The 17662-nt window shown below is 42.5% G+C and overlaps 2 protein-coding genes across 4 annotated transcripts in view; one reads left to right on the top strand and one right to left on the bottom strand.

Moving 5' to 3' along the window:
* The first annotated feature begins 3465 nt into the window (after window positions 1-3465).
* On the top strand, window positions 3466-9657 carry PDCD5 (programmed cell death 5). The gene is made up of 6 exons (XM_019742686.2): window positions 3466-3624; window positions 4582-4619; window positions 7017-7078; window positions 7863-7954; window positions 9064-9135; window positions 9456-9657. The coding sequence occupies exons 1-6, from the start codon at window positions 3559-3561 to the stop codon at window positions 9501-9503; spliced, it is 378 nt and encodes a 125-aa protein (XP_019598245.1). The 5' UTR covers window positions 3466-3558; the 3' UTR covers window positions 9504-9657.
* A 3762-nt stretch (window positions 9658-13419) lies between these two features.
* ANKRD27 (ankyrin repeat domain 27) overlaps window positions 13420-17662 on the bottom strand; it is a 49744-nt gene continuing 45501 nt past the window's right edge. For 2 of the 3 annotated variants that reach the window (XM_074314441.1, XM_074314440.1), the window contains 4 exons: window positions 16909-17020; window positions 16074-16152; window positions 15829-15901; window positions 13420-14757 (listed from right to left, as the gene is read on the bottom strand). In XM_074314441.1, the coding sequence (XP_074170542.1) occupies window positions 14524-14757; window positions 15829-15901; window positions 16074-16152; window positions 16909-17020 (498 nt within the window). In that variant the 3' untranslated portion in view covers window positions 13420-14523. The remainder of the gene's footprint in view (window positions 14758-15828; window positions 15902-16073; window positions 16153-16908; window positions 17021-17662) is intronic. The other variant, XM_074314443.1, reaches the window with a different exon arrangement.

Here is a 17662-nt window from a genome sequence, read left to right as displayed (position 1 = left end):
CCCTTGGCTGGGGGACCCATTCTGTAGCACCCTTACACTTGGCCTTCAGTCTTCATTTGTGTAACAGCCCTCACCTGGCCATGCCCGGTGGTGGCGGTATTAACTCACTAAGTAAGCTGCTTTTCTGGGCCCTTTTCCTCCCTTTCCATCCTGTCACTTGGCCTGTGCTATGTGTTCAGTAAGCAAGGACAGTCTCTGCCCCCAAGCTAGATGTGCCACCTGGGGAAGCTAGGCAGGAAGTAAGTCTGATCCTGCAAACCTGGAGCTTGATGAGCAAGGCAAATGTTCGGAGGAGCTTTTTGGAAAGGTGCTGGGGCTCCAGCTTGTTCTCCCAAATCTCCATCTACTAAAATCCCTGACCTGTGGGCGTGAGAAGCTACTGTCCCTGCTGTCTGGGAATGCTCTTGGCAGTGTGTCCGTAGATTTATATCAATCAGGACTGGCCCAGGTTCCACTAGGTGATCCTGGCACAGGACATGCTATGGATTGGGCAGCAGTGAGTTGAGGAAGTCGCCCTGAAGGCAGAATGGGAGGCCTACAGGGCGGGTGGTGCTGACCCACCTCCGAGTCACCCCAAGTTCATGCTGGGGCCCTGATTGAATCTGGTGGATTGTGATGGAAGACCTTGCAGCTGGGGAACGATGAGATAGACTAAGAGCAAACACACACGCTTGGTAGAGATGTGGTTCCTTCAAGGGGGCAGGGTCTTCTCCAGGGATGCCTGTGTGTCTGTGTGACAATCCCAAGGCAGCAAAGCACTGCCAGGGCAATGGGGTCCTTTGTCCACCAGCCATCTCTGGCACTGGCAGGATTCTAGGATGATCCTGGGATTCTACCCCTGGAGGACCTGCCCAGGATTTCCCCTTGAGCGTGGGCAGAACTGTGGCGAGGAGGAGAGACCAGTCATGATTCTGTGATACGTATAGTGGAGGGCAGTGGCACTCTACAGACCTCGAGAGACAAAGCAAGAACATGACCTCACTTCTGTCACTACAAGGAACTGAATTCTGCCTCAGACGTGATAGCCCACGAGCAAAGACAGGTGCCTGCAAGTGTTAGCCACCACATTTGTGATAATTTGTTACATAGAGTAAAAAACTAACCCAAATACACCCAAGGATTCCTTATTCTTTTCTATAGCTGGGTAGCATTCCATCAGCGGTGTGTGCGCTTTATCTTGCCATTTTCTCTAGGTGCACTTGGTGGGCGTCTGATACATATTAAAAGGATTTTACACCAAATTCCACAATTACAAGTGGAATTTATTCTTGGAATACAAGGAAGTTCCAACATGAAAATTAAGTAATACAACACAGTAACAGAAGGGGAAAAACACATAATCTCAATTGATGCAGAAAAAGCATTTGACAAAATTCAACACCCTTTCATGATAAAAGAAAAAATTCAACAAACTAGGAATAGAAGGTAACTACCTCCAAATAATAAAGGCCATATATGAAAAACCCACAGCTAACATCATATTCAATAGTGAAAGACTGAAAGCTTTCCTCTGAGGTCAGGAACAAAACAAGAATGCTTACTTTCACCACATCTATTCAACATAATACTGGAAGTCCTAGCCAGAGCCAGTAGGCAAGAAAAAAATAAAAGGCATCCAATTTGAAAGGAAGTAAAATTATCTCTGCAAACAACATGAACTTACATGTAGAAAAGCCTAGAGATTCCATTTGAAAAATGGAATCTTTTTAAATTTAAAAAATGTTAGAACTAATAAATTCAGCAAAGTTGTAGGATACAAAGTCAACACAAAATCATTTTATTCCTATACATTAAAGAATCAAAAACTGAAATTAAGGAAACAATTCCAAATATATTATCATAAAAAGAATAAACTACATAGAAATAAGCTAAACCAAGGAGGCAAAAGACTTGCACACCAAAAAGTTCAAAATTTTGCTGAAAGAAATAAGACACAAATGGAAAGATACCCTGTATTCATGAATTGGAAAACTTAATAGTGTTAAGATGACAATACTCCCCAAAGCAATCTGCAGTTTCAATGCAATCTCTATCAAAATCCCAATGATGTTTTTTGAAGAAGACAAATTTACTGTAAAATTCATATGGAATCTCAAGGGATCCTGAGTAGCCAAAATAATCTTGAAAAGGAACAAAGTTGGAGGTCTCACATTTCCTGACTTCAAAATTTACTACAAAGCTACAGTATTCTACATAGTGTAGCACTGGCATAGACAGACATATAGAACAATGGAATAAAATAGCACAGAAATAAACTCTCACATACATGGGCAAATGATTTTCAACAACGGTGCCAAGACTATGCAATGGGGAAAGAGGATAGTCTTTTCAACGATTGGTGCTAGGAAAACAGGATATCCTGATGCAAAACAAAAAACAAAAAAAAAAGTTTGGACCACCACCTTACACCATATACAAAAATCAATTCAAAATAGATCAAAGACGTGAACATCAAAGCTAAACCTGTAGAACTTCTAGAACATAACATAGGGGAAATTTTTATGACATTGGATTTGGCAATGATTCCTTGTATATGACACTAAAAGGACAGACAACAAAAGAAAAAGTAGGTAAGTCGGATTTCATCAAAATGAAAACTGCATCAAAGGATACTATCAACAGTAAAAAGGCAACCCACAGAATGAGAAAATATTTTCAAATGGTAAATTTTATATTTTGCCACAATTGAAAAACAGCAGGTGTTTAACGTGCAGGAGTAACAGGATTAGGAAGCTGGGCATTCCACCACCTTCCCCTCCACACACACCAAGGTCCCCAACTGAAAAGGCCATGCCTCCCGCTGGGGAGTTCACGTAGTCACCGCTGCCCACCCCAACATCCTCCGACAGGCGCTCGACAGGCCCTCGTGGGGAAGGAAGAGTTTCCAGAAGTTTACCCCCACCCCACCCCCGCTCCCACCTCGGAGGAAAGGCCCCATTTTTTGCCCTCGTCTCACCTTCCAAGTTTGCTTTAACTTGGCTTCTTAATGCTCAGGTAACCAGCGAGTCTCTTCTGCCTCTGCCTCCAGTCCCCCTTTCACTCCTTTTAAGTGTACAAGTTAATGTCTTTTTAGCTAATTTAAGAGTTGTGTAACTCGCACTACAATCCAGTTTTAGAACCTTTCCATCACCCCACTTAGCCAGTCTAAGCCCTAGGACCCTCATCTATAAATGGAGATAATATGAGCCTAACACATAATAGCCCACTAGCAAAATTTACCTGTTATTATACTTTTTGAAGATGGCCTGTTTTTAGTTTTCTACCTTTGTACATCCACAACCCGGTCCTAGCCCAGGTGATGCCCCCAAGTGCAGAGCAAAGATGCGGCCGCGCTGGAGAAGGCTCCGCCCACTCGTTCTGCCCACCGCCCCGCCCCACGCTCAACCACTGACTATCGGGAAATCGGGCCTCTCCCGGCGCCCTGGCTGCGTCGGGCGGCGCGGCTCCGGGCTGGATTGGTGACGCCTGGTCGCCGTGGGCGCCTGCGCAGTGGGGAGGGCGGTGAGAGCGGAGGGGATCGGGGCCGGGTTGCGGCTGCTCAACCCGCACGGCTGCAGCATGGCAGAGGAGGAATTGGAGGCGCTGCGGAAACAGAGGCTGGCCGAGCTGCAGGCAAAGCACGGGGTGAGCGCGCCGGCCGCCCGCCAGGCCCAGGCCCCCCTCGTGTGAGATGGAGGGCGCGGCCCCAGGGGACCGCGGCTCAAAGCGTCGCGGCTGGTCCCCGGCCGAGTGGCCGAGGACCCTGCCCCTGGCCCCGACTCCGAGGCCGGCCTGGGCCTTTCTCTCCGTCGCTTGGCAACTCGGGCGGCAAGCCGACCACGTGCTGTCTCCGGCGGGTCCGGCTTGGGGGCCTCTCCCGATCCGGGGGTCGGCTCCCCTCAGATGTCGGTCTCGCCTGGGCCGGCGTCGGTCCGAAGCAGAAGGTTCAGCTCCTCGGCTCTCCGTCCTCTTAGCTTTGGGATCTAGCCTGCTTCGATTCCTGTTCCAGCCGAATTGTTTTCTAGAATTCAGTTGTTCTGACCCAAGTAGTCGACGAACATTTGTCGAGGGTGTCCTGAGTGCCAGGCGCAGAGGGCACGGCGGGGAATACCCATCCCCTGTGACGGAGTTGACAGCCGGGGAGGAGCCAGACACTAAACACTACATACCATAGATGAGAGACTCAAGTAATGACTTACTGTAAAGAGAGGGGAGGACCGTGGAAGGGATGAAGGGCGACGGTCTCCAAGGAAGCGCCATTTGAATCATGAGCATCCCCAGGACAGCAGCACATTTTATTCCCCCCAGGAACTACTCTGACCTCGTAAAATTCGGTTTCATTGCACCGGTCCACCTCTCCCTAATGGTTGCTTGCAAGCTAAAACACTATTAGATTGTGACTTTAGAAGCTCATCAAAACATTGTAGTAAGTGGAAGGTATCCCATTGACTTCTGGGAGGCCCAACTTTTAATTATTTGGCAATTGACTTCTATCCCTGCAGGAGCCGATTAGGTATCAGAAAGTAAAATAGTTCCTATATATATATATATATATTTTTTTTTTTTCTGTGAAATTACTAAAAGATAAAATTATTTTTTCAGGATCCTGGCGATGCAGCACAACAGGAAGCAAAGCACAGGTATGGGCTGGAGCTCTGAACTTTTTGAAGGGTGGTTTCACCAATGTTTTTGGGTTTTTTCACTTTATTTTAATAAGTATGTGAATCTTAAAGTTCTTCCTGACATAGTGATCTTTCCATAAATCATCAAGGTACTTTGTTATTAATGTGTTAAATAAATGTGTGGAACCCCATGGCACTTACCTTGTTAATAGTTACTGGTTGCTGTTGGTTTCTCTGCTAAACTGCGATTACCTTGAAATGAGCATAGCAATAGGACTACTTCTTAGGGGGGTCCAGTGCCTCACATTTAGTAAGTGCTAGATAAATATTAACTGTTATACTATTCTTAGATTGTTATTTTATCCCAGCACATGGCGGAACACCTCACACATGGCGGAACACCTCACACATGGCAGGCTTATTGAAGGACTACTTAGTTACCCCATCATGCTACCTTTTTTTCTAATTGTGATAAAAGAACACATAAAATTTACCATAAGAACCATTTTTAAGTGTACAGTTCAGTCATGTTAACTATAGTCTCATTATTGTGCAACAGAACTTTTTCATCTTGCAAAACTGAAACTAAACCATGTTTCCTTGAAAATAAGACCTAGCCGGACCATCAGCTCAAATGCATCTTTTGGAGCAAAAATTAATATAAGACCCGGTCGTATTTTACTATAACATAGACCCGGTCTTACATAAATTTTTGCTCCGAGAGACGCATTAGAGCTGATGATCCGGCTAAGTCTTATTTTTGGGGAAACACGGTATTAAAGAATTCCCTACTTTTTCCTCCCTCCATCATGCTGCCTTTGAACTCACTCAGCAAATACTGAGAGCCTGCTCTAGGTCAGGCACTGTACTGGGTCTGTAGAAATAGGCAGAGAAGGATCCTGCCTTTCCGTGGCTTATTTTATTGAGAGAAGAGAGATGGTAAGCACCTGGGATAGTGCTAAGAAAATAAACCTACATGAATTTCATTAATTCTAAGATGTACATTTTAACATACCTGAATTTGGAAAAGGTCTCATAATTGATCACTATTGTCCTGGATTTTTCCAGAGAGGATTTACTTTGCTTCTGCCATCCCTTGGGTACATTTCTAACCTGAGATGTCTTACAATTAAATTCTCTGCTTGAAGTTTCCCCCCTCCTTTTACGCTGGTATTATGAATTCAGACAGTACACCTGCATGACTAAAGCTTCAAGTTCAAATTTTCAGAGGAACTTTTTTCTTCCTTCACTCAGGATCAAGTTTTATGCATGTATCCTTACTTGCTGTCCCTTTCTGCGGGTTTATTTCTTGTTTACCTTGTACTGTGGATGTTGCTCTTCGATGCCGCAGTTGTGAGTGGGGGGAAATCTCCCATTAGCCTCCTCATCTAGGGTGGTTTTTTTGTTCTTAGAGATACATAACACAATGGTTCATCTTACAATCAATGGCATCTTAGATTCAGTGACATATAGTAACAGTAGTTTGTGGCAGGGTTGAAGTACTCAGGTGTGGTAAAGAAATGGCCTATGTTCCGGGAACCCTATGGGGCAGTTAGTGGGCACAGCCAGTCCCAGCGCCCCCTCAGTTCAGCCAAAGAATCTCTGCTGTTGTCTGTGTTGTGTATTAAGTTCCTTGAAGGACTTTGCTTAAAAACAAAGTCCTTAAAAAAGGTTTGAAACCACTGTCCTATTAACATGAACTAGTTCCTACTTAGATAGGTAGGATGATGCAAAGATACTTGCAGAGTTATAATTTCACTCTCCCTTCTCACCCGAAAAATAGAACTGAGAGTCTTCAAACATGGGATCTGGTTCTAGCTTGGCCACGATTCTGTGTCCTCTTAACATAACCTCCCTAGGTCTTGGCAGCTTCATCTCTAAGATACTTCCATGGATTAATCATTTGGTCCTTCTAATTGCCAGAAATCTCACTCAAATCTCAAATTTCTAGTACCTCTCACATACTACCGTGTTTCCCCGAAAATAAACCCTAACCAGAAGATAAGCCCTAGCATGATTTTTCAGGATGACACCCCCTGAACATAAGCCCTAATGCGTCTTTTGGAGCACAACTTAATATAAAATCCAGTCTTATTTTTGGGGAGACACGGAAGGTACTTAATAAGTGTTGGTAATGGTGGTTGAACTGAGACTCTACCCTGAATTGTGAAAATGCAAAGTTTTACGTTTCAGCCTGGTAGGTTTACACCCACATAATATAAAGCTGGCTTTGGAGGGCAAGAGTGGACTCTTATAATAGCTGCTGCTGTCCGCACAGCACCTACTACAGCATACAGTCGGTGTATTCAGCAGGCTTCCATCTTGGGAAATGTATTGAGTGAGTTACATTTTTGTATGTTTAGTTGGAATGCTGACAGCTTAGTTCTAATTTTGCTTGACCTGTTTTTGTTGTAGGGAAGCAGAAATGAGAAACAGTATCTTAGCCCAAGTTCTGGATCAGTCAGCCCGGGCCCGGTGTAAGCATCTTCAGTTTCTTCTAAGCTATTTCCGTAAAATTGGCTTGGGTTAGTTGAATAGGGAGATACATCTGAAATTATTGCTCTCTCTAAATAGTTGTTTAACCTAAAAAGACTTAAGATACAGACATTTGTAAGAAATGTGAAGTTTAGAAACCTAAACAAATGTACTTAAATCATTATTAGAAGTAGCAGCTCGGTTCTCTTCTACCAGGGAGATGATCTCCAAGGGCTCATTAGGTAAAACTTATAGGAAACAACTCGTCAGTCAGTCACAAAATGTTGCTGGTAGTTGACGTGGGTGATGGGGACTTGGGGGATTATTGTATTCTCCATTTCAGTTCATAATTTTTCATAATAAAAAACAAAAAGAAAACCATGTAGAAAAAAAATTAAATGAGCCCATTGGAATGAACTAGTATCTTCTGTATTGTAACTTGAAGCCCAGCTTAGAGGAGGGGGCCTTAGATGGATCTCGGCCATTACGTATGTATAGTAATGTATAATTTGTTTTCCAGAGGGCAATCGTATGTATTTTTCTAAAAGCCATCGGGCTTAGAATCTGAGGACCCAAGTTTAATCTTGGCCTTGACTAGACTGACATGGCTGGACTTCAGTTTCCTCATTTTTAAGAAGGGTGGCAGTACCTTCTGCCATACCTGCTTTGCTAGTCTCAAGACATAAATAAGTCTGGGAAGTGCTTTGGAAATGCTGGTGCTTAGTTTTAAGGTGTAAGTGCATTTAATTTTGATGCTTTTTTGTATATTTACTTTTTTCTTTTCAGTAAGTAACTTAGCACTTGTAAAGCCTGAAAAAACTAAAGCAGTAGAGAATTACCTCATACAGATGGCAAGATACGGACAACTCAGTGGGAAGGTAAGCTTGGACTGCCTTGAGGCAGTTTTACCTGTCGTTAACCTACTTGTATCAAAACATACCTTCAGAAGGTCAATTTCATGTTCTTCTGGTTACAGAATTCTTGTTGACTATTTTAAGGAAGTAATTTTTAAAGGAGAGAATAGGTGTATCACCATAAATCCTAAAAGATAACGAATTGCCTTTCCTAAACTCCTCTGCTCTCCCTTTCTGACATTGCTGTAGGACCCTGTTGATGTCTGTGTGACCCAATGACTGGTAGGGTCAGCTGGCTTAAATTGCTTCTACACTGGAAAGAAGCTTTCTCAGTAATACTAATGGAAATACTACCAGTGTAGGCAGACGTTAAGCTTGTTTTGCAAATGAGATGGCGCTAAAATTCCTGGTTACTCTGTGCGTTACTGTAATGCCACAATGGGTATATTGTGCCAAGTCTGGCCTTCCTTCAAGATCCAGACGGCATCACCCCCACTCCCCCACCTGCCACCACAGCCTGAGGGGATCAGTCCTGCCCTGGACCCCTTACACTAGGAATGTGTGGAAGAGACAATGACCGGTTTGTCTTTTCTGAGTGACTTATCACCTGCACTTCATCTTCTCAGGGTCTTAAGGGCAGAGGTGGTGTGTCTGTATCCCTGACATGTGACAGAGTGGTGTAGGTGGTTGTCTTTCTGCTAGTGGTGATAAAGGTGCTCTTAAATACCTGTTAACTTTGGATTTTTCCGAGGAAGCTAATTGATGGATACTTTTTCCCCCCTCCTCAAACGAGGACGAGCAGAGCAAATTTTCTAAGGAACCAATACAGGCATACCTCGGAGATATTGTGGGTTCGGTTCCAGGCCACTGCAGTAAAGTGAGTTGTAATCTTTTTGCTGGTGGAGGATCTTGCCTTCACTTTGTAAAAAAAGTGCAACACCTGTGAAGTGCAATGAAGTGAAGCCCAGTAAAAAGAGGAGTACCTGTAATTATAACCGGTAACTTCAACCTTTAGTCCCACCTCCTTCCCTCTGGTACTCTGCCTACACCCCAGGAAGACCACAACGATTCAGTCTGCTGACGTAAATTCTTTGTTTAAAAAAAATGACTGTTTTTCTTGCTGGTTATCCTAGGTAACAGAACAAGGTTTAATAGAAATCCTTGAGAAAGTAAGCCAACAAACAGAAAGGAAAACCACAGTTAAAGTAAGTTTCCCTAAATGCACACGGCAAAAGAAAAAGATGGGTATTTTAAATGGTGTGTTGAATATACATCTACTGGTCACATTTCAGGCCAGAGACATTTCCATTTTGTAACACGTGGGAGTTTGGGGAAAAGGCTGCCGTATGGAGGGTGTAATTTTTAAGGCTCTTCCATCGTCGTCCCGCTCCCTTTAGATCTAAAATACCAGGTTGTTTTAAAGACAGACAAAAATGTCTTCCTGTAGTAGGCAGAAATAGTTCTTCTCAGAAAATCTGAGTTGTGCTTTATTAAACATGTAACGACACTTGTTTTTTCTCCCCAGTTCAACAGAAGAAAAGTAATGGACTCTGATGAAGATGACGACTATTGAATTTAAAGATGCTTAGACACTGGGACATAATGGAACAGTTCTAGGACAGATAATATTTGGCAGAAGTTAAGATATGGTTGAATGTTTACTTATTGTCTATATGCCTTTGGAAAAATAAACTTGTTATGTAAAATAAAACAATTTGGGTAAAGTTGTTTTAGTACCGTAGTACCATGAATGAACAAACCTGCATTTTGCTTTTTTTCCTTTCCTACCAAAAAAACCTATAGCAGCATGAATATATCTTTTGTAATTATGATATTAGTGTTAGGTAGGAAAATGGCCTTAGCAGAAACAGAAGTTGCTCGAGTGGTCTTCAGTAAGAAGAAAATAGCATGCAGTAGCATGGTGCACGTTAAAGCCCATGGATTAAGCTGAACCAACTTTAATCTCTAATATTTAACATCTAATATTTCCAAGACACAGGTTCTGAAAGCAGGCAAGCTGTGTTTCTGACTGCAGATAGTACTTAACATTTAATGTAAGAAAATTCATAGCTTTGGTTTCATTTATCATCGTTTCAACTGCATTGAGATATATTATCTAACAAATCTTGCCCTTATCCAAAAAGTCTATAACTAGAGTGATACTTCCATTGAAAAGAATTCCCCAAATAACCAGGACATACTGGCAATAAACTTGAACAGTGATAAACATGTTTGTAAGAGAAATGATGACTTCTGATGATTCAAATCTGGTTGAGACAGTTTAACAGTTTACATTTTGGTAGAAATGTTCTGGGTGCTTCACTGATAAGCTGCAGGTAACTTGCAGCAAATGTCATCTCTTACATTGTGCTTTACTCCCACTAGGTTCTGAAACCTTTATTCATAAATTTAAATAATAAATGTAACTCTCAAGTGAGCTGTTCAGTGTAACTTTTTAGATGTTTTAGTCCTGTGAGACCCAGCCCAGGAGGAAGATGTAACACTTAGAAAGATGAATAAGATTAGTTCCAGAAAAGTGATGGGAAATGTGGTTTACAAGCCCTGTCTCCGCTTTAGCTAGCATACTGCTGATGCGTTTAAACTATATTTGAGAGCTTACTCTATTTGAGACTTGAAATTTGTAAGTAGTGAATGAAGAAAGAGTTGGAATTAAATGTCTAGCTTTCCTGAATGAACAAATGAACGAGAACCATGAAGAACATAAAAAAAGAAATTTAAAGGAACAGAATTAAATAGTCAAAAGTAAATTTTGATCAAGAATTTTGCAAAAAATCCCAATTACAGGTAAATTTTGCTCAAGTCTCATTTATATAAAAATGCTGGAGGGAGACTAGACGATTCTCAGCAAGTCTTGTTACACGTTTTCTCAGAATAACCACTGTCCTAACGGCAGCTACTGGTGTAAATGTGTTTAAAGATCGTGATCGAACTGTCCAGACACTTAAGAATAGAAAGTGGTTCTCTGTACAAGGCTAGAAGTTCTTGTAATATTTTTTTTTTAAAGGAGGGCCCAGGTCACAGTGGCCCATGTGGGGATCGAACTGGCAACCGTGGTGTTATTAGCACCACGTGCTAACCAACTGAGCTAACCAGCCACCCCAAAGTCCCCAAAGCTAGAAGTTTTTTTGTGTTTTTTTAAAAGATTTTATTGGGGAAGGGGAGCAGGACTTTATTGGGGAACAGTGTGTACTTTCAGGACTTTTTTCCAAGTCAAGTTGTCCTTTCAGTCTTAGTTGTGGAGGGCGCAGCTCAGCTCCAGGTCGTTGCCATTGCGAGTTGCAGGGGGTGCAGCCCACCATCCCTTGCGGGACTTGAGGAATTGAACTGGCAACCTTGTGGTTGAGAGCCCACGCTCCAACCAACAGCCATCTGGGAGGCAGCTCAGCTCAAGGTGCCGTGTTCAATCTTAGTTGCAGGGGGCGCTGCCCACCATCCCTTGCGGGATTCGCGGAATTGAACTGGCAACCTTGTGGTTGAGAGCCCACTGGCCCATGTGGGAATAGAACCGGCAGCCTTCGGAATTAGGAGCACGGAGCTTTAACCGCCTGAGCAACCAGGCCAGCCCGTTGTTTTTTAAACAATTTTTTAAAAATTTTATTGGGGAATATTGGGGAACAGTGTGTTTCTCCAGGGCCCATCAGTTCCAAGCCATTGTCTTTCAATCTAGTTGTGGATGGTGCAGCTCAACTCCAAGTGCAGTCTCCGTTTTTCAATCTTATTTGCAGGGGGTGCAGCCCACCATCCCACATGGGAATTGAACTGGCAACCCTGTTGTTGGGAGTTCACGTTCTAAACAGCTGAGCCATCCGGCTGCCCCTCTGTAAGCTCAGTGGCAGCTCATTGTCTTCAATCTAGTGGTGGAGGGCTTAATGGCCCATGTGGGAATCGAACTGGCAACCTGTTGTTCAGAGCTCGTGCTCTAACCAACAGCCATTCGGCTGCCCCCAAAGCTAGAAGTTCCTGAAGGCAAACAAGGGTGGAGTACATTTCAGTCTAGGGAGTGGGGAGTGGTTACGATAAATTTTATAATTTGACTGACAATGCTTTGAATTCAAAACATTCTTGGGGCGGACGGGTAGCTCAGTTGTTTAGAACATGAGCTCTGGGCAACAGGACTGCCAGTTCAGTTCCCACATGGGCCAGCGAGCTGCACCCTCCGCAACTAGAATGAAGTCAACGGGATGCTGCTGAGCTCCCGGATACCTTAGTTGGAGCACGACCTCTCAACCACAAGGTTGCTGGTTTGACTCCAGCAAGGGATGCTGGGCTGCGCCCCCTGCAACTAAGACTGAACAATGGCACCTTGAGCTGAGCTGCCGCTGAGCTCCTGGATGGCTCAGTTGGTTGGAGCGGTCCTGTCAACCACAAGGTTGCCAGTTCGACTCCCGCAAGGGATGGTGGGCTGCGCCCCCTGCAACTAGCAACGGCAACTGGACCTGGAGCTGAGCTGCGCCCTCCACAGCTAAGACTGAAAGGACAACAACGTGACTTGGATGGAGCTGATGAGTCCTGGGAAAAACACACTACTGTTCCCAATAAAAGGTCCTGGAAATACACACTGTTCCCCAATAAAAGTCCTGTTCCCCTTCCCCAATAAAATCTTTAAAAAACCCCCAAAAAAACAGTCTTACACAAAATAGAAATTTGGGCATTACCAATTTCTGAGTTACCAAATTTAGTAAAGAACTGGAGAAAAACGTGTTTTTGAAAATAATCGAGGTAAATCAGTTCAGAAGGCTCACCCTGCTGGTTACCACAGTAGCTCAAGAGGAAACTCCTCCCCTAAGGTTGCCAGTCCCATTCAGGGTACTCATACCTCCAGATAAAGTGTACACCAAGCTGGAAACTGTCCATTTGGATGACACCGCCAATCACAGCCAATCAGGCCTCGACCCCAGCTCTGATAATGCAAGCAAATTAGTCCCCTTACTTCTCTGAGCCGATTTCTTCATTTGACGATTCTGCTAGCCAGGGCAATTTAAAATTAAACAGGAGTATGTATACATAGAGGTATAATTTAAAAATTGTATCGCACCATCCAAAATATAGAAATGGCTGTGCTGATAAACTGCATAGGATATAGTTTCTTAATTAGGATGGTAGCAACTTAATGAGTTGTTTTGTTCAAAACTGGGGAAAAGGATGAAAAATTGGCAAAGCAACAGTGCATGTTTCCTGTTTGGACTAAGAAGCTGTATTCATTTTTGTTTTGCTTTTAAAAGAAAACTGTGAGGGCCCTAGGCACTAATGCATTGTCAGCCCTAGTCGGCCTGGACGGGTAACGGTCTGCTCTCAGTGAGCCAGACTACATGTTTCAGTCACGCGCATCTATAACTGAAAAATAAAATGTATATCCATCCAATGGAGGAAGATCTTGCCATACACAAAGCACGTTTATAGCAGAGAGGCTTAGAAAACACTTCTCCACAGCAAAACATGAACTAAAAAAAGGATACCATGACACTCTCCAAGAATCATAAAGTTTACTGCTTCTTTTCCATCATTTGGCACATACCCAAGGCACATTAGAAAATTAGAAATCATAAATTACTTTGTAGAAAAATAATCAGCCCCGCCCTTCTATACATACACAAGTATTTCTAAGAACATGCGCAGAACCATTTCCTTATTACAAAGTTACTTGAGAATGTACCCAGGACAAACCCATGTGTGTGGCTCTAGACCAATTAATAACATAAAAAAATAAGAGTATAATCTATAGAAATTCATAAAAAGGAGTAAATGGCAATAAATTCCAACTTAAAATAACTTTGACCTGGTTTGTGCTGTAAATTTTGAATTTGAATCAAAAGACTAAGAAAAGATGTGCCAAATCTACTTTCTAGTTTAGTTACCATCCTTCATGTGTGACATTTAAGGGACGGTTCTTAATGGAAAGGCATGTTCCTACAGCCACTGCTACAGGCGCAGATGGGCACTCATCAAATACCTGTACTTAACTCTGTTGTAAGAAAAATTATACTCAACTTTCCCTATGTACATCGTGTCGAGCAGGTCCTAGAGGTCCTTTTCACTCAAAAGAGCATCTAAATAGCATTTAGGCATCTTTGGGTTCAAGTGCTTTGCAAAGGAACATTTTCCTGGTCCTATTTTCTTCATTCACACGTGACATTTCTGCCCAGCCCGTACTGTGAAACCTACATTGCTTCTCTTCAGCTTATCCCAGATGAAGGAATTCTTTTAGCTTGTGGTTTGTCAATTTATACACATCACAGAGGTTTAGCACCTTTCAGTAGGAGGAGGTCAGAATCTGGTGATGAAACCTTACTGCAACCAAGGAACGCTAATACTTAAGAAGAAACATACACCCCTTAAGGATCTGGACACCACTGAAATTTTCATCCGTTTCTTTTCAAGTGTATTCATTAGCTTTGAAGAGGAAAGAGATGGTGATCGTTTTCTTTGTTGCATTCTTCCAGCCACAGAAAAGCTTTCGGGAACTTTCTGCGTTTCTCTCAAGTCAAATAGAATCCATTTAGTTCTACGCTCACACTTGGCATCTTCTTGTTCAGGACTTACTTCGTAGCAGCCAAGTTAATTCCTTCTTACTGTTAAGACTGGGAAACACTACCCTCCTGGGAAGTGGTGAGGTTGCCGGCAGTCTCTGGGCCCTTGGGTACAACGACCTCATTGACAGTGTGTCTACGGAGCATACGCCTGTTTCCAGGAGCAGTTTGTTTCAGTCCAGGCCTCTCGGGCTGATCACCATCTCCTCTGGTAGCAGTCTGAGGTCTGCTCTGGTCTGGCACGTTACTCTGTTTTTGTGTCATTCTTTGCCTCCCTGGCTAGAGAGATGGTACAATTCAAGCGTTCACATGTGCACTGTACTTCAAACAACCTCCGCGACAATAACAGCTACCCTTGAGAGCTTATACGTGCCATCCAATGGGCTTGGGACTTCCCACTCTGCTATTCCTGTGGTGATATAGTCTGACATGCGTCAGACACAAGCGTAAATGCTTTATGTGCTTTCAAATTTAACCTTTAGCGCTCTGACAAGTGTGTACCATGTGCTCCCCGTGCTACAGCGGAGGAAACAGGATCAGCCAAGTTAAGCAATCAGCCTCAAGTCCCATCGCTGGCAAGGGAAAAGCTAGCACCTGACTGAACCACGGCCGATTTCCAAGTTTGCTGGTTTCCCACCCAGCAGCGGGTCTACTAGCCAAGTCATGAAAGATTAAACGTGAAATCAAAGTTAGGCATGTTAACAAAAATCACTTGAATTCTCTAAAACAAAGGTTGAGAATGTATGTTTGTTCCAACAAACCTCTGCCACACATACTATAAATTCAATGTTTCATCAATAGTTATATGTTATGTCGACAAGCAGCAAATAAGAAGAGTCATGTTTCTGAGAAGAGTCACCTAATAGCACCACAGAATGTAAAGCTGGCTTCTTTTTATAACTGATTGAATACTGCTGTAGGAAGATGGCCACATACACAATGGTCTATGTGAGCAACTTCATACCATATTTGGAGAAGTTTTTACCCATCTACATACAAACTTGTTTTTGTCCTTATGTTAGTGATTAACACATTAGTGAATTTGCTTAGGTAGTGAAATTTGAGATATTTCACCAAGTACACACACCATGAACTAATTACAGCATCTTTCCATGCATATAACTATTTTCCACTTTTTGCTCACTTTCCTTTCTCAGCTCAGAAATGTATTTTTTAAATGTAACAATAAGTGAAGTCTATATTCTTGACAGTCCGACTAAAGAACTTGTTTTGTTATTAACGCTTACAGTGAAGGGAATAATGCAACGAGAAATGTGTTTACCATGGATTAATTTTTTAAAAAGCCAAACTTTAAAGAGTATGATTATAACCCAGTGTTTAATAACTCACCTCATGCAAAGAGTCTTCAGTAAAATTAGGGACACTTCTATCTCTTGCCATAATCTCCTTTGAAGTCCTTCCCCTGAAACCCAAAACAAAGTAATATAATAAATGTGTGGGGTAGTGGTGCAAACACTGCGATTGACCACAAGGTGGCAGCATTTGATGAGAATGCAGATTTATCCATCACTTCAAGAGGCTTTAAGTAAAGGTGGGGTCAAAAGTACAGAAATCAACTCAAATTTTATACTTACTTAAGCTGACCAACTGAGTGGACAAAGTAAAACTGTCTCGTAAAAGGTTCATTTGGTAGATGATACATTTTTGAGTTCCCTGTAAATAAAAGGATGAACATCTGAAAACCTCCAAAATAGTTTAAGAATTGTTTTAAAATTATGGCATAGATACGAACTTTCAATTTTCTCAGTTTAACAAAAAAATTGAAAATGAATCATTGCATTTGCTTAAAGAAACATATTAGCAAATGTCTATTATTGTGTGAACCCCATGAAACAAAGATAAATCCTTAATACACTGATATTCCCCAACCACAGCCAATTACAGTGAGACGGCCTCAGGATTACTCAGACACGCGAGTGGGTGTATTCACATGATTGCATTACAAAATCATACTGTCATTAAAAAACAAAAAATAAAGGACTCCATCTAAACTGTAACAACTTAAAAAAAGGAGCAAACACTTTAGCCCTATCCGTCTTTGGCAACTGCTGTTCTAATTAGCATCAACCGAAAAAATGCTTTAAAGGTAGCATTTACCCTGATGTCCAGGAAATGCTCAGAAAAACACCTGGCTTTGGAACGTGAGGCATGAAAGAAACGCCTGGAGGTTGCTCCTCCTCTCTAATTGGTGAGTGGTCTGACCTTCAAGGTAATGTTGACAGGTACCATCCCAACCAACTGGAAAACTAGTATCAAAAATTAGGATGTAACATACATTTCTTTGGTGCCGAATCCCATCTCCTGTCATAATTATGATTACATTTTATATTCACAATTAAATGAACACCAGCAACTATTCATGAACTTCCAAATAAACCCAACTTGAGAATGACAGAAAGACGTTCTTACATTTTTTCCTGATCTTCACGGTAACGTACTCCTTGCCATCTGTTTCGCCAGCGTCATCTAACGTGGCCACACAGCTTGGCACTACCTGAAGTAATTCCATTATTTTTGAATTCTACAATTTGAAAGGGAAAGGGTTAATAGTAAAATATTTTTTTATTCTTTCTCAGCAGATAATCGCCTGTTTTTGATCTAAATGTCAATCTTCTGTAGCTGGGCAGAAAAGGAAGAAGCAACGATAGACAAAACGTTGAGGCCGTAAGGCCTAGTGGTTAAGCGCAGCCCAGCACTGGGAGCCTGGCTCTGCTCTGTCTCCGCTGCGGACTCGGGGCCAGGGTTACTGCTCTGTGCCCTCGGCTGACACAGAGCAAGAGGAGCTAGGATTCTAGTTATCGTGAGGTTCTCGAGGCCCCAGCACGCAGTAAGTACGCCATAAAAGACATCCATCGGTATCATCATTTGAGAAAGTGCTAAATCGTAAGTTTAAAATATTTCAATACTGTTAAGAAATGTCACTGAAATTCAGAAATTAATATAATTAGCCTATGAGCAGGTTGGCTTTATGGTGACTTTAACATGTCAGTAGCGCCATTTAAAGCCTACTACTTGTCTGCCCTGAGTAGACAACTAGATAAAGATTCAACATGAAAACAGGAACAGGAAAGAGCTTCCTTCTCCCAGAAGAAAAGGACTTTTTCCTCACCATTTCTCCATGGCAGACACCATGGCACTGGGAGAGTGGGAAACTGGTCTTTAT

Source organism: Rhinolophus sinicus, linkage group LG11 (genome assembly GCF_036562045.2).
Source record: "Rhinolophus sinicus isolate RSC01 linkage group LG11, ASM3656204v1, whole genome shotgun sequence".
Taxonomy (NCBI): domain Eukaryota; kingdom Metazoa; phylum Chordata; class Mammalia; order Chiroptera; family Rhinolophidae; genus Rhinolophus; species Rhinolophus sinicus.
This window is presented reverse-complemented; position numbering and strand designations above follow the sequence as displayed.